Source organism: Hetaerina americana, unplaced genomic scaffold, assembly GCF_022747635.1.
Source record: "Hetaerina americana unplaced genomic scaffold, ioHetAmer1.1.p SCAF_1, whole genome shotgun sequence".
In the NCBI taxonomy this organism is placed as follows: Eukaryota; Metazoa; Arthropoda; class Insecta; order Odonata; family Calopterygidae; genus Hetaerina; species Hetaerina americana.
The window spans coordinates 48,716,846-48,733,590 of NW_027286069.1; the positions used below are offsets into that span (position 1 = coordinate 48,716,846).

Here is a 16,745-nt window from a genome sequence, read left to right on the forward strand (position 1 = left end):
TGGGGAAAAAATTGTTTTTTGACATGTTCAAAAGCTGTCAACTAAATATCTGTTGAAGAGTTAAATTATTAATGTAAATGTAATCCCTGTAAATTATTTGCTGTCTCAGGCGTAACTTTATGGAATTTGCATAATATATTGAAATGAAATAATTTACTTCGTAATTCCAATAATGGTGTGCGGAATTACAAAGTAAATTATTTCATTTCATTACCAATAAATTATAGAAATTTAAATTTGTTTTCTAATTTAATGGTGAGATGACTACGCAAGGATACTGATAGTTTTGGTGACTGGTTGTTAAAGTAGTTTTCAAGATCTGAGAGTTAGTGAAATATATTCGATTAAAGGGTGAAAACCTTGTTGCTTCACACAAATATTTAAGCTTAAATACTGACTGCTTGGAATTTACAGACATTTTAGACCCCAAAGATGGCAATCATAAAAGTGAGATAAGAATTATGTTCAATGAGAATCTAAAACGTACGACTCCCTAATGTTTTGACAAAATAATTTAAGGAGCAAAAGCCATTAACAGAGCAAGAAGTGATTCAGATGCAATGAATGAAATGAGTGTACTATAAAGAGGAAAAGAGTAATCCTATTAAGCAAATAAGGCTGATAAAACTTTTCCTCGGGATAACCCACGGTTTACTCACCTGGACTTTTAACTTCTCAATAGAAGGTACATATGATTATGCTGCTTTGGCTCACTTCTGATTATTTCTCTTTCTCATTGAGAAATGCTTATTATGAATTCATCTTCATTGTTTCCACAAACATTAAAAAATATAGATATATTTTCATTTGGGTCCAAGCATGTTCTTGATAAAAGGTTGATTACTCTCATTGAAAATTTTCATGTGTGATATATTATTGCTTTTAGGTAATTTAACAATAGAATTGACTGAAAAACCATGCTAAAACCACCCGATTGTTCATGCATGTCGATTTCAGTGATCATGGCAGTTATGGGGCATATTTTGAAATGAAGAGTTGTTTTCTTATACTTAAATATTGTATTCATGCAGTGCCATATGTTAATTGTTTCCAAGGCACTGAAGTTATTGATTGATTAAGTAGTCGGTCGCCAGTTGGTGAATGAAGATAACTATGTCTGCCAAAATCGTTGCTACCGCCAGTTGGGAAGTGCATTCTGTGATTCAATTTATATGAGCAAAAGAATCATCAGCTGCCCAGAATCATGTCGAGTTGTGCCTAGAACCTACAGTAATGAGTGAAGGAAAGGTTAGACAGTGGCATCGGGACGTCAAAATCGGCCCCCACAAATGTGCATGATGAAGAGCAGAGTGGCAGAGTCAGTATCCAGACCAATGAAATTGTTCAACAAGTGGACCAAGAACTATGATCTGATCGAAAATTGACCATAAGTGCTCTGGTTGATAAATTTACTTTTGCTGGACATACCACTATTTACACGCTTGTTACAAAAAAATTCAGATATCACAAATTTTGGGCAAGGTGGGTATCAAAAATGCTTACCAACGAAAACAAAGAGCAAAGAATGTTGAGTGGATGAGTGTTTCTAGACTGCTACTCCTGGGTCGCGTCTTTCACCTAGTGACTATTTCCTATTCTTTTAGTTGAAACAAAGGCTTGGTGGGTTTGAAGACTACGAGGAACTCAAGACCACCTTGGCCGACTTGTTTAATTACAGGGCATCAAACTTCTATGCTGAGGGGTTAAAGAACCTGGTACAGCATAAGGTGAAGTGTTTCGAAAGGAACAGTGATTATGCAGAAAAGTGAAGAACGTTTGTAAAAAACTAAAACCATCAATAAAAACTTTTCCAACAATTGTATTTTTCATTAACAAATGGCTTTCACTTTTCGAATATGTCTTGTACAAATAAAATTCCACGTAAAACATCAATCGCTCCAAACTCTCAATCCTCAATATATTAGCCACAAATTATTTCTCTTTTTCCTCCTCAGATCCTCAAACAATCTAACATTCACACAAATTTAAAATGCTTGAAAATATAAAAACTTAAAATGACAACTTACCATCAACAGGTGAATTAGAATTCCTAGAATCTGCTTTTGAAGGGGTATCTTTGTTTTCATCCGCTACAAGTTCAGCTATCATTAGAATTTCAGCTTCTTCCGGTGTAACTGATGACAACACCTGTGAAAATACAATACATATTTTCCATTGATTAAATTATGACACTTACGTGCCAGCAAGATATGGAATATAAAAATTTGTATATAGCCACTAGTGCCAGTGATGCTCAAAATTCCTAATGTAAAAGCTGAATGTGAATGATTGTGACAACTTGCCACATATTTGGCATGGCATTAAAATTAATTGTAAATTACCCATTCAGCTTTCAACCACACAGATATTAATACCTCGGATTCTTAAACCTTGTGAAATGTCACTTTAGCCACTTACCCTTTTGTACATGAAACTAATCCTTCAAGTACCTTCTCTGCTCTCAATTAAAATCATTCCTTTTAAAGTGAAGATTTTTTTGGAAGAAGCATTACTTCTCAAATTTATTTCTGAACTTCATTTCTGTGACAGTGACACCAATGTAAGTGTAATTTTTCAAATCACCTAATTTTCCACACGGTTATGCAAAATACCTTTAACCTGTAAATTATCAAACCTGTTTTAACTGCCCTAGTTTCTGACCTATTTTAACAATTAACTTAGCCTTTCTCTTTCTCAAAAACAGTATAACCTTTGTTTTGTTTACATTTACTCTTATCCAATACCCATCATGAACCATTAGCACAGTAATCAACCCGAAGGTCGATTTGGTAGGTTATGCTAAGTTCATTCAGTACTAAGCCCGACAGCATATGAAATTCACACATCAGGGTCAGGGGGCCAGTTCTCCTATATCTGAGTGACAAACTAAAGCTTGACCATTCACAAACCCAACTGATTTTGTGAATTCTCCACTGACTTTCATTCTTACCTCCAGTTTTTCCTACACCTCTTTACATATATTTTGAATAGCACAGGTGATAATGGACACCCCTGTCTTATTCCTCTTCTTAACACTGCCATCCTGATTTTCCGTCCAACACATGCACCACAACAGTTTGACACATGTACAGGTTTCGGATAAGTCATCTATCCTTCCAATTAATTCCTATTTTCCGCAATACTTTCATTAATTCCATCCAATTTACTATATCGAATGCCTTCTCAAAATCTACTGAACAAACATCATGATTGTATTCTATGTTCCTCTCTATTAGTTAATGCAATTGCATCACATGTGCCCCTTTCTTATCCCAACTAATAACCTCCTAAATAATCGCTTGGTCCCCTTTCCATCCTCTAATTGATGACCCTAAGCACCACTTCAGCTGCATACATGATCAAACATTATGTTCTATATTCCTCACATATGGCTTCCCTTTTTTGGGATGGGAACCAAAACTGATCTGATGAAATTCTTAGGCCATGCTTTCCTGAACTGGTAGGCAGTTCTGAGGGAATGGTATCCATCTCAACAGTCTTGATAAACATAACAGTTTCAGGTTTAACTTTGTGGAATTCCTTCATTATGAAGGCAAAAGGAAACTTTACACATCCACAATAAAGATTTAATATTTCACAAACACGGTTTCGATGCAGCGCATCATCAAAACCATGGTTGTGAAATATTAAATGTTTATTATGGAAGTGTAAAGTTTCTTTTTACCCTCAACAGTCTGGTTTGACTTCCTTTTCCTTGATTCCCTTTCTATCCAAGTTATCCCTATCACATTCTCTTCCAATGTCTAAACTTATGTCTTTACCATAGAAATAGAGATATTTGCATTGCCTCCCTTGAATAATTCCTGGTTCAATTAGTTGTTTCTTGATGCATCTTTGATAGTTTCTATGGGTTTTTCCTTTTCCTTCCTGACAGTAATTTTGAATTCCTATTCAGTGCACCAATCCTACCTTTTATTTGGAAACTTCCCACATCCTCACAATGCATCTTCCATTATGCTTCTCAGTTAATTTTTCACCTCTTTGTACTTTCTCCTTAACTCTGTGTATATATTGTACCATTTCCTTCTCTTCCTCAATCTTCCTAAATATTTTGCTTGCAATTCAATGTTTTCTTTTGCTTCCCTATTTACTGCTCCTAAGGTTTTGTATGCAACTCTTGATATCCGTTTCTTGATATTGTGCCACTCCAGTAATCCCCACCATCCTTCCATCTCACCTTGCACAGCCCAAAAATATCTATATTTCCCCTCTCTATATCCATGCTTTAGATTTTCCAATTTCCCTGTCCTCAACATCATCAAGCTCTTATTTTAACTGGTTCAGTCATTTGTGTCTTCTCTGCTATCGCTGATGCCAGCTTTGATTTTGCTTTGCAAGGATTTCATGAGATGATAACCATAGAAGGATTGCTCCTCCCACAATAGGTTTGACACATGGTCCAGCGGGCCAAGTCCCATAGTTGATAGGATTCATACTCTGATCTTTGCCCATCTTTGTTTCATGGGATAAAAGGTATTTTCCCATTTCCTTCCCCAATGGTGTTTTCAATGTGACACCATCACTTAATGGCCACCCCACCAGGGTTAGATGTCTTTGCAGCCAACTCACTGAGAAACATACGACTGTGGACTACCTTTTTCAGGCTTTTACCCTTCTCCCCTGTTCGGCATGGATGACCCTACCAGAAGCTATCATTATTGCTCCTACCTGCACAGCTTTAAGGGTCTTCAGAAGACACAAGCACTTCCACCACATCAAGGTTTTAGTCCATGGACAGAGAATAAATATTACTCAAAATTATTTTATAGGAAACCAATTAGGGGTAACATCCACTATTTCATTAATTAAAACTACCATTCAATGCTTTCATTTGCCATTCATGCACCACAATTTAAAGGTGGCAAGTTCACTAAAAAAGTACTAATATCTAATGTGGAGCAGTGCAAGCCAAATATACTGGCACCCTTTCTTAAAGAAAAGCAATTAGCTGAATAATAATGATAATTAGCTTTTTCAATCATTTTTTATTTCCCTCATTTACAATCATTTTTCCAAAGTAAACTCAAATTAAAAAAATATTGATTTTTATTATTTCTTCATGAGATTCTTGATGATAACTGAAAGGATTAATATGCCAACCATAACGTATGCAACAGTCAATTGGACAATGCAGTGAACCATTGGAACTGGAAGATCAACAAAGGCTGGTGCGAGTATATTGGGCTTGTAATAAACATCATAGAGTATCTCTGTTTTCTTAAGAATCATACCTCATATTTTTGGACAATTTCTTTCAAAGACAACTTGGAAGGAATTAAGATGGGCACAGGAATAGGCAGTGGAAACGGTGTCGGCACAGGAAATGGATGGCTGTACATTGCCATTGGAGCTGGTACATATATGGGGACAGGAACTGGTATCAATATGGGTCCACGGAGAAAAAATTCATCTGGAAACATAAAAAGAAAACATTCATGAAATGGCAACTTTTTACAAGGTGATATTTTTATCCGTATGGATTGATTCAATACTCAAGGAAATATCTGTTCTGATAATCATATGGCAGAAACCCATTCTACAAATATAATTCATGAAACAAATAAGCAGCAGGAATACAAATAAGATAAGGCAATCTTTCATGAAGCAACTCAAACAAATATACATTTTTTATAGGTTCAGATGTATCCATGGACATGTAATGAGCAACATTGACAACCTTGACACTAAATTCACTGACATATGAAAGATAGCATTTGTACCAAGTGGAATGGTAAGTACAACAGTGGAAAGAGAAAACAGGAAAACTCTCCGTTTTGTTATTAATTTAACATCTCCTTAGGATGGATAATATGACATTTACTCTGAAACCATAAAATATTTATGAGTGTGGTCCGTATACTCATTCAGTATGAGTTAATATTCATTCTGGTCAATAGTAATACTATACTGTAAATATAGTATACAATAATTAGTTGTTCATAAGATCTTATTCTAGATAACAACAATGAAAAATGCTAATTAGAGAAACAAAAAAAAATGCCAAAAATGACCCATTCAGACTTTTTAAAGGAATAGCTCAGTTATATGAAGTCCCAATTTCTTTTTACTATTTAGATGTGTAACAATGAATTTCTATTGTAATTATGAGACTATTACAATAAGAGCAACCAAGAAATTATCAGTTGATCCTAAACTAAACATGGAACGAAGAAAATTTTACTTCATAATCATTCAATGATAAATAATGTAATGATTTTAGGATTAATCACTGTTGCTTGCCAATGATTATAAATTTAGCAGAACTAAATGAATGCAAATCACCCATAGAATTGTTTTTCATACACACAATATCCAAAAATGATTGATATGGTGTTGCCTATGGTGGCTTCAAAACATAAATTTGACATGGTCATGATCAACGACATTCAAGTCAAGAAATAGCCTTCCCTCATATCAAAAAAAACCACAAAGAATAAGTCAAATAACAACAAGAAAATAACATATCAAGGCAGAAAATCTGAGTATATAGAATTTAAGGTTGGCAAGTGTACTAACTAATACTCATCACATCCACCTACTCACACAGTAAGTGTACACTGGCCAAGGAACCAAATGATTCAGTAACCAATATCTTTACATTCAACAAACTAGAATAAAAATTCACAGACCTAACTATAAGTCAATATCCATTTAACTATGTTTTTTCACTTCATTTACTTTATAATGCAAAATGTTTCAAATTTTAATTACTTTAATTTCTACAGACTAAAAAAAATAACATACTAACTGCATACTGAGCTTACCTGTTTGCGTGGACGTGTCAACAGTTGACGTTTCAACAGAAGGTTTTTCTGGCAATATCTCACATTCTATGGATTTAGAATGAGTAAATGGCCTGCAACTCGTAGATTTATTTTTCATTTCCTTTAGACCGGGAGCCCATTTAAGTAATTGCCTATATGTATTCAAACTATTTGAAACTGCTACCTTTGCAGTAGCTGCATTTGAATCGTTCACACTTGATGGAATGGCAATTGTAGGAACAGAATTCTGTAGGGAAAAAAAAGCAAAGATCTTGTACCATATTTCAATTGTTGTAGAACTTAACCAACAGTTGTTTTCTCTGAATAATCCCAAAATAATGTAAACAGCAAAGCTTTTACAAGAACAACAAAATATTAAATATGTTTTCACTTACACTGGCTTCCATTGGAATATTTCTGTCAGCTGCTAGAGACTGTACAGCTGAAATAACGGGAACAGGAGCAGGAGATGGTGGCTCAACCCCTTGAGCAGGGACTGGTCCTAAACACAAATTCAACAAGATACGTTGATTTCTTTTTGCACATGATTATACAGAAGAACTAGTATATAATGGAGACAACATTGTGAGTAAGGTGATGTTGTTTGTGTTGAGCGAAATGGTGATGAAATATTAGAGTTGAAAATAACAAAATGCACATCTTACATAAGCAAAAAACCACAACATGATGTTAAATTTGATGATTTACAGGGCAACTTATTGGACCAGACAAAGTGAATGAAGCATTAGCTTTTTAATAATTTATGATGAAAGGAATATGAGATGGTTATTCCACGTTAAATCATAAAGTTGATGGAAAAAGTAATTTCATCCATTCTTTTCATCTTTAAAGGTAATTTGCAGTAACAGAATATAGGCAAGTAACAATTTTGCAGGGTGAAGTTAATAACGGTGATAACGTTTCAAAGGGTTATATTGAACAGAATTTTCAATTTCTCCTTCTGATACAGTAAAATGAGAGAACTGTCAAATCAGCAGTTCCAGATATGGGGCTTAACTCTAAAGCCACTTTAGCATCATTAAGTTACTACAAAAACCTATGACAAGCAATCCTTTTGTCAAATTTCAAATACAGAGCTTATCTGAAAGTACCTCACATGCAACAGACAGCATTTGTAAATTATTAGACATAACTTTCCACATTAATTTTAACCATCTTTAAAAAAATCAATATTTACTAATTGATGTCTCACTAATTTTAAGCTTCATGCTCATTCTTATTTATTAATGATGAAGTGAAGAAAACTTTTTACCACTTTGTACTGTTAATGGCACCACCTTTCGACCAGCAATATGAGATGATCCTAAAACACAAAGAAGACAAAAATAAAGCAACATTACAGAAGAAATTAATGAAGTTCATATTCAATTTTCATAATAAAAAAGTAAAACATCACAAAGAGGTACTTTTTACAGAAAATAGTTCACTTTTGTAACCTTATAATGAAACTGATCCATCATTAAAACATATTACTTAACAAAGAAGAAGGAATTACTTGAGTGATTTTTCAAATAACTTTCCTGAAAATTGTTTCAATTTGCAGTAAATTCCCACTTTTTCACATTAATGACTGGTTAAAGGTGCACAGATAATTTACTGACTGGGCTCTTCCTGGGTTCCCTTTCCTGCAGTGTGCCACAAGAATAAATTACCTCTCAAAGAAAATACCACCAGCCACCACAAGTAGATCATTTTGCATTAGCATTATATACCAGAAAAGAATTCAGTGGGGCCATTCAGGCCACAATGAAAAGTATGCAAGGTCCAAGGGATGCACAAGCCTAGCATGAGATATCAGACCGGCAGGTAGGGATGTATAACAAAAGTCATATAATTGGAGAAAATAACAAAAATTTACTAATCTTGAAGACCATTGGCATCAGTCAACCACAAAAAGAAAACAGCATGGCATACATATAGTCTTGATAAAACACAATCACTAATGACAGAGAATGATAGCTTAACAACTGACCTGTGATTAGATTAGATGAGGAAAATGTCACATCCTCTTCGGGCAGGGTAAGGGGAGCTTTGGAATACTGAGACTGAAATGTCATGACACAGTCATAGGAACAAAAATTTCTAACTGTGGCATCAGACATGGTAAGATGATACTGTGCTTGTGAGACCTCCTTACAAAAATCACATTTAACCCTGTAGAGAGAAAAATACACATTATTCCTAAGTATGCATCATATGCAATTACACAAATATACATACAAACTTACGTACTTTTTTATTATAAATGTATAATTCCTCAAAGAAATAGCTTACCAGACCTCAAGAGTGAGTGGCATGTGGGCCAACTGCAATTCTAAAAACAATACGTACATCATACAGTTGATGCTCTCTTGGAGTGGAGAAACTAGCATTTAGAGAGAGCAAACACATCTGAGGTAGGTCTCTTAGGTAAGCATCACACAGAAGATTTAAAACAGAGAGCAAGATGTGCTCATTAGCCTAACAGAGCTTGAATGTGTCATTATTTGATGATTACCATACATAAAATTTGGTGCAATGGACATTTTTCAATTATACTGCAACAATCAGCAAGTGGCAGCGTATTTGAAGTATAGTGGAACCTCATAATATTAGCATGATTCGTTCCCCAATCTTTCTCGTAAAGTGAAACACTCGTTTAATGAAACAACTTTTTGCACATAAATTATCAAAATACAATAAAAAGTTCCAAGCCAAAAAATAAACAATTTACGTGCAAGGTTTATTCATAAAAATTATGTATACATTGTTTGGCCACAACGTATTTTCAATTGTGACGAGATGGTTCTCTTAGGGAGGAAGATGACAAAGCAAACCTATATTTGTTCATGTAATAGTAGAGGAGAATGCATTGCCAGCTCACAAGCGAATGAACAGCCATCTCACGCTGCTATTTTGCATAAATGCAAGTAGCGAGTTGAAAATAAACCCCTACTTGTTTACCATTCAGAAACTCCACGAGCCTTCAAGGAGTGTTGATTCCAAAACAGCAAGCTAAAAGTGATGTGGCTGTCACAAGAAACTGCTATATCATTCCATGCATACTAGACATCGCCCTAATGCAACAGTGGCAATGCATGCCATGAGTTGCATTTTTACTAAATTTTGAAGCATTCACAAAAATAAAAGTATCCAGACAGCATTCTATTGAAAAGGAATTAGGTATCCATAAAAAATAATGAACAATTTATTTTGATTTTTTTTCGCTTTTACAAAGAGTTCTCTGAAAAAGGATCTTAATAATAACATTAAATGCTGGTGTTACAGAGCACTTTGGCCACTAAAAGTGACAAACCCCATCACCTCCTCGACTCACTGAAAACAATTCAAGCATCACTAATACATATCCTACGGCTATTATGGTAATTATTTCTATTACCATCACTAGACTTACTTTCTTGAAGAGACAGCACTTATTGATACATGGTAGAGACTTAGGCAGTTGAGTGAGCACATCATGAGAACTTGACCAGATGATGACATCCTTTTGATCATATCGAAATCATACTTCTTTACCTGTTAGGATAAAAAAATTGCACTAAAATACCTTCAATGACAAACTTAATCAATTAATTAGTTACAAGAATTCAAAAATTTCCTTTAAATGGGTCATATCTCATATTTTAAGTCATAATTAATACTAGGAATTCCTTAGTAACACATTCTGTATACAACAGCTGTTTCCACCAGAGAAACTATCTTTGACCTTTTTCGACAGTTTAAAAGGGAAGAGAGTTTATAAAATCAATTTTTGTGACGATGCCAAGGAACTATCTCCTTGAATGTAACTACTTTCACACTGAGGGACTTAAGTGTAAGAAGATTATAGAGGCATATTTACATTTTTTATTTTTGCATAGTAGCATAGAATTCAATGGTCTCAGGCTCACCTTGATGAAAATTCATGGTCTCTGCATAAGTAAACTATGTATAATGTTGCAATTAATTTTTTAAGCATCACCAAATTCGATGCATAGACATCGATGATGTCACATATCGAAATTGCAAGTCTGATGATGTTCCTTGCATTGGTGTTAAAACCAATAGTACCAATACAAATTTATAGTAAAAACTATAGAGAGTTTACTTATTCAGTGATATTCATTGCCTTTGCCTTGGTCAAAGATTAGGCTGTAGTTGAAAAATTCCTTAATTAGTACTTTACAATTAGAATGGCATGGCTGCATTTTTAAACTTGATACTCAGAACATTTAATTGTATGTCTCATAAATAAAACTTCTGGGGTCCTCATAAATGTCTATGATAACTCTTATATGCATGCTAATTTTATTTTAAGACTCGGTTCGACTCCAGATGCCCCTGAATCTTTCTCAAGAAACATGATGAGTGAAGACAAAAATCCTTTAATTCTTAACAGGCATAGTTGACTGGGGAGATGAAATTCACAAGATTCATAGATGCATTGACAATAATTCCAAGACACCACACCAGTTTCCTGACTTGACCACAAAATGTCAAATATTTACCATCAATAAAGCAATGGCTCATATTTGAAAAGTGACCTAGTCTTTGTAATAAAGCGGGAAAATGAATCATTTTAAATTGGTTTTATGTAAATGTTTTTCAGAAAGTATTACGAAAATTCCTAGGCCCAGTTCCATGCACACATTTATAATAACCCTGAATTGGGAAAAAAATTTTGTGCAATGACCTTCTTAAGAGGATTTGGCAAATTAAACGTTCAGCACTTGTAGAAATTTCACTTAAGGTGACAGAAAAAAAAATTAATGATTTTCATTAGGAGGTCTTTACTGGACTACAGTAAGAAAAATATGAAATGGTTTCTCCATGTTTCGTATTCAGAACCTTATGAAAGATCCTAATTTTATAGTGTTTAGCTTTTGTCGGTAGAATTCAAGCACTTCAATCACACATATTGCTATTAAGAAGAAATTACCACAAGATATTTGCTCAAATGTACACACAAATATTGTTAACACTAAGTTCTTACATTAACCAATAAAATATATTAAGAGCAGATACTAACACGACACCAATTACACTGTACAATACTCCTCCTTTTCAAGATGAAAATATTTAAACATGCCCGGCAACAACAATGGTATCCTCCATCATGGAAAAATATGGTAGGCTTCTCTTCTGGTTTCGATGTGTCAAAGTAGCGAAGACAAGACTCACATTGTTCTGAAATAAATAAACCAAGAAAAGAAACAAGTTAGATAATTGTGTATATAAAATGAATGCTCGAGCTACAAGTGAGTGAAGTAGGATTTTTTCCAATTAATCAAATTAGGAATTTAATATTAAATGATTCTTAGTAACGAAAAATTAACAAGGCAAATCAAATTTTTTCAGTAAGGCATACTCCTAAATATCTACTAATTGGCCAAATATCAAAAAAGTGTCATTCAGGGAAGAGGTAGTCTTGGCGCACATGATTCACACAATAAAATATGCGACAAATGATTTATCATCTTAACCGATTTTTCTTTTAAAAGCAAAATTTTTATTCGTTTGATGTCAAATACAATAAACTCTATATTATCCATGTGCAGATTATCTGTTCTCTTACCGTATAATATTCTTTTCCCAGCACCTTTAAGTTTTCATGACACTAAAATCATTAAAATAATTAAATGTTTTGGAGCTTAAAAAAATACCAGTTTTAACAAAAATACAAGTTTGAAATAATTAGGATTTCTGAAGTTTTCAATTTCATAAATTCAAAAGGTGTCAATATGGTATTTGTTTTAATTTCAACGTTTTTATTTTGTTTTAATTTAAACATTTTTGTCTCCCTGCACTTTCCAATTATTGCTTTCCTCACTTTCATTAGTCCTGAGGATTCCACATTCTCCCCTATGACAAGCAAATACATAGTTTTACTTTGCAATGAATAAATTATTAACTATCTACACTGCATTATTTCAATCGCAAACATATGAGGAATATGAATTCGTATTAGTGATCATTAGTCAATATTTGTCCTGCCCCGATAATTTTTTTTTCTTGCCTATTGGATTGGTTTAGCTTTTTTGAGAAAATACATTATGCTTCTCACTTGATGATAGTTCTGTGCCCTTGTAAACCGATATTTCCACCCTTATAAAACTGGCAAAATAATGGGAAAAAAATCACTTTCCATTACTAAAAAATGCAGATCAATCACAAGGAATGAAAAAGGAGAGTCTTTGTATATATTTGTTTATATAATGACCAAATTTTCCTCATAGTTCAGTCAACCATGTTTTTTGACTATCCATGCTTCATTATGCATCATCAGCACATATTAGCACATAAGTGTTTACTGTATTTGAACTATGCCAGTAATGGAAATCATAATAGTTTAAAATTCAATGTGCATATTGCATTGTTTACAAAAAATATGACACCTGTGTAATGCATGATTTCATATTCATACATATACCATACCAATACTTTTGATGCTCATTTATTCATTCATATAAGAGGATATTTAAAAAACCAACTGCCAAAATGAAATCAGAGAAAAACTATGGGTATGGATTTCATATAAGTAACACACAACTTTTCCATAAAGAAATTTATGATAAAAATATTTGATATCCACTTCTTACCTGCCTTCACTTCATTGACAAATTTAAATGCAGCAAAGCATGGGTCAGAACATAGGCTATAAACAGGAGGATTTGAGTCACTACTTTCATCATTCTTCCCCAATCTCCTCGTTACAACCTCTGAGATTACAGGACGAACTTTATCACACACAGCACAGGCTGCTTCTTTTGTTTGAGGGCGAGTTCCTGAACTGATGTGGTCATATTGCTCCATACAAGCAGGGCTGCAGAAGTCCTGTGGATCAAGTCCAAACTTCAGGTTTACAGAACTTATGATGATTAAGGTCACATGGAAGAAAATTTTAGTATCTGATTGCCACCTGGCATTAGGTGCCAATGGCCAGAAGGGTAGGAAGAGAGAAAGGCCAAGGCCCATACAATAATTTTCCAGACCTCTTATAAATTGTAATTACTTTATGATTATTTTGCAACTCCTCCAATGCTGATAACAGCATAATGTCAAGTCACCTCAACAATCTGGGTAGATGACTGTGTAATAATAGGCATCAAGAAGGCTGGTGTGGTCTACTTTACTGTATAGCTGCCACATCATAGAATATCATTTTGGTGAAAAGCCATCAATGATAGGCAAAACACCAGGGAAGGAAAACATCAGTGCAGGGTCAGGGAAGTACAATATTTGTGCCATTAAAAGGCAAAAAATACCATTCTCACCAATTAAATTATTATTTCTGGCTAAATACCATGAAAATTATGTCAGCACTGAAATTAAATCAGCTGTACAGGGCAGGAAGAATCCCCATTAGTAGGTAGCATCCCCATTAAAGAAGTAGTGGGAAATGAATACTCTCTTTCCTCTCCCCTGCCCATCTGCATTTCAGTCTGAACTCACACGTGAATGGCATGATAACAAAGAATGAATTACATCAACTTAAAAAAAAATTGCATGTACAAGGTCTATCCGGGAGGTATCCATCCAAGCAATATTTTGAGAAAAATAGCCTAATGGGAAAATTTAGTCCCCTTTGAAGAACTACCCTCAGAACATCACATGCTCATTACCCCAGCAATTCCTCCACTTTTCAAAACAATTGGCAACTCTTTTCGGAATGGTCATCAGCGGCCTCATCACATTCTCTTTAACCTTGTAAACATCAAGAACTTCGTGCTGCAGTTGCTGAGAACTTGCTTGAAGCTGCAAATGATGACCCAGGTTTTCTAAAAAAAGGTCATAACTGGAGATAAGTCATGGGTCTATGGTTATGACCCTGTAATAAAAGCCCAGATATCCCAACACTCAGTTGAGGAGATGAGGGAAAATGGGACATGGCAATTGATGATCATTCCAAGAAAGGACTTAGGTGATTGTTTTGAAAAAGGGAAAGAGGGTATGTCAGGTCCCTAAGGGAGTACTTTGTAGAGGACTATTTGGGCTTAAGGCCTCATTGTTCTGGGAGGGCTATTTTTCTCAAAATATGGCATGGCTGGATACCATCTGGATAGACCTCATTCATCGTATACACTTTTCCTTTTTATTACATGATAGGCCAAAGGTTAATTTGAACGAATTTGTGGAAATAATTTTGGTAACAAATATATTCAATAAGTACTATGAAAGATTTCATTAATTTTCTTTTATGTTTCCTGAAAATTAACCAACTTAACCTTACTCTATAAAAACATAAAACATGTGAACCATACCCTGTTCCTGAATAGAAAGAAGACTAAGAATCTAGATCAACATTCCCAATTCTTTTTTCCCTTATATTCCCTAACTTTCCCAGGCATTCCATACCCGAATCCGTGACTACCAGATTTTTCAGAAATGCAGCAGTCATGTGTTATCAACAGAATTTCAAACTGTGCACAGGAAAACAATAAGTGTTTTACAGTATGATTTGTTGAATAGGTTTCAGAACAATCTTGTTCGACATTTACCTTGAATTGGCCTTTATCCCCTACAGGAGCAAGGAAACCTTCTCCACCAGTAGAGATGTCCTTTTGGCAGTAAGTACACGTTTTCAGACCTTTTTTAAACTCTTCCAGACATGTAGAACAACAAAACTGTTTTATGTTGTACCCAAAACGAACACAGTACTTGCCCATACATATTCTTTGTACTCGAACCCTACATTGAGAACAACTAGCGCTTAGCTGATCTTGGTATTTACCTGAAAAATAGTTCAGAAAATAAATTACCAATGAAATGGTCTCGCAAATAGGTAATATTGACAAAGGTAACATATGCATAGAAATATATCTGAGGAATAAATCAATATCACATCAGAGAATAGGTAAATTTTTGAGAACTGAAGCATATTTCATATAAAAACCTACTACAGATTTAATGAATACAAAACCTTATTTATTTGGACTTTTCAAAACAACAGAATACAGAATGAAAATATCTTTTCTTTGAATCAGACTCCCATAAATAATTAACCAATGTGCAAACTCATTAAATGAATATCAGCAGCAAAATAAAGAATATTAATTGGGGAAAATTATGGACCGACAGCAACCAATTTGCCATATAATGTTAACTGATATTTTCCTAGCACCTTTAGGTTTGATTTCTATTTCCAGACAGAGATATGAAAAACAGAGCATCTTAAAACAAAGAGAGAATTTTAAATATAAACAACAGATTACTACAAAAATAACACTTGGAGAACCATGTCCCAAACAGGACGTCAAAATAATTATTAGAAAGTCGTACATATGTGAATATTTAAACTCATTAAAAATAACTATAATAGTAATCGAATTCTGGGAGGCATGAAAACCTTAATGTATTTTGACTGTAAGAGTAAAATGTGCAATCATTATATTTTAACTCCTTCTGGTCCAACTTGAACAATATTCTTAATTCAAATATTACATTGTTTGTAGTTTTTGCATTTGACTAGTAATCTTCCAAGAATAACACACATTCCCATCTGTGATGTCAAGAAAAAGAAATCATGTTTGAACAGAATTTTAATATGACAACAATCACTTCACCTTCTTATCCCCAATTATTTATTGAATCACAGGAATCGATTGAATATGGCATATTTGAGCAATAATGTAATAGTTTCCTCATCACCCTCCCTCCAACTCTCTCACCTCAACAACATAAATACCCTCCAGAGGAATTATAGCCTATAGTACTATTGCAACTACTTCAGAGTGTAAAAATTATTCCCCTTGACTATGATTCGAACCCAGATCCCGGTAAATGAGAATCAACCCCAGTCACAGGTCATAGGTCACCCTTTAAAAGTTACTGTAGTGGCATTTCTCCCAGTTTCTTGGAATTTGTCAAAGGTGAAGCTCATAAAAAATAATATAGAATATCTTGCAAACTTATCTATTTACATTCTATAGTACTTTAGAATGTTTAGATAACCTTAAGGAA

General features: G+C 34.1%; 1 protein-coding gene across 1 annotated transcript in view; it reads right to left on the minus strand.

Annotated features, from left to right (window-relative positions):
• The window catches only part of woc (without children), a 78,600-nt gene that overhangs the window by 25,217 nt on the left and 36,638 nt on the right, over positions 1-16,745 (minus strand). Inside the window, exons 4-13 of the mRNA XM_071589518.1 lie at positions 15,284-15,516; positions 13,385-13,619; positions 11,815-11,972; positions 10,201-10,322; positions 8,779-8,960; positions 8,059-8,109; positions 7,181-7,287; positions 6,786-7,032; positions 5,253-5,431; positions 2,028-2,148 (exon numbers count right to left, since the gene is read on the minus strand). Coding sequence (XP_071445619.1) covers positions 2,028-2,148; positions 5,253-5,431; positions 6,786-7,032; positions 7,181-7,287; positions 8,059-8,109; positions 8,779-8,960; positions 10,201-10,322; positions 11,815-11,972; positions 13,385-13,619; positions 15,284-15,516 — 1,635 coding nt within the window. The remainder of the gene's footprint in view (positions 1-2,027; positions 2,149-5,252; positions 5,432-6,785; positions 7,033-7,180; positions 7,288-8,058; positions 8,110-8,778; positions 8,961-10,200; positions 10,323-11,814; positions 11,973-13,384; positions 13,620-15,283; positions 15,517-16,745) is intronic.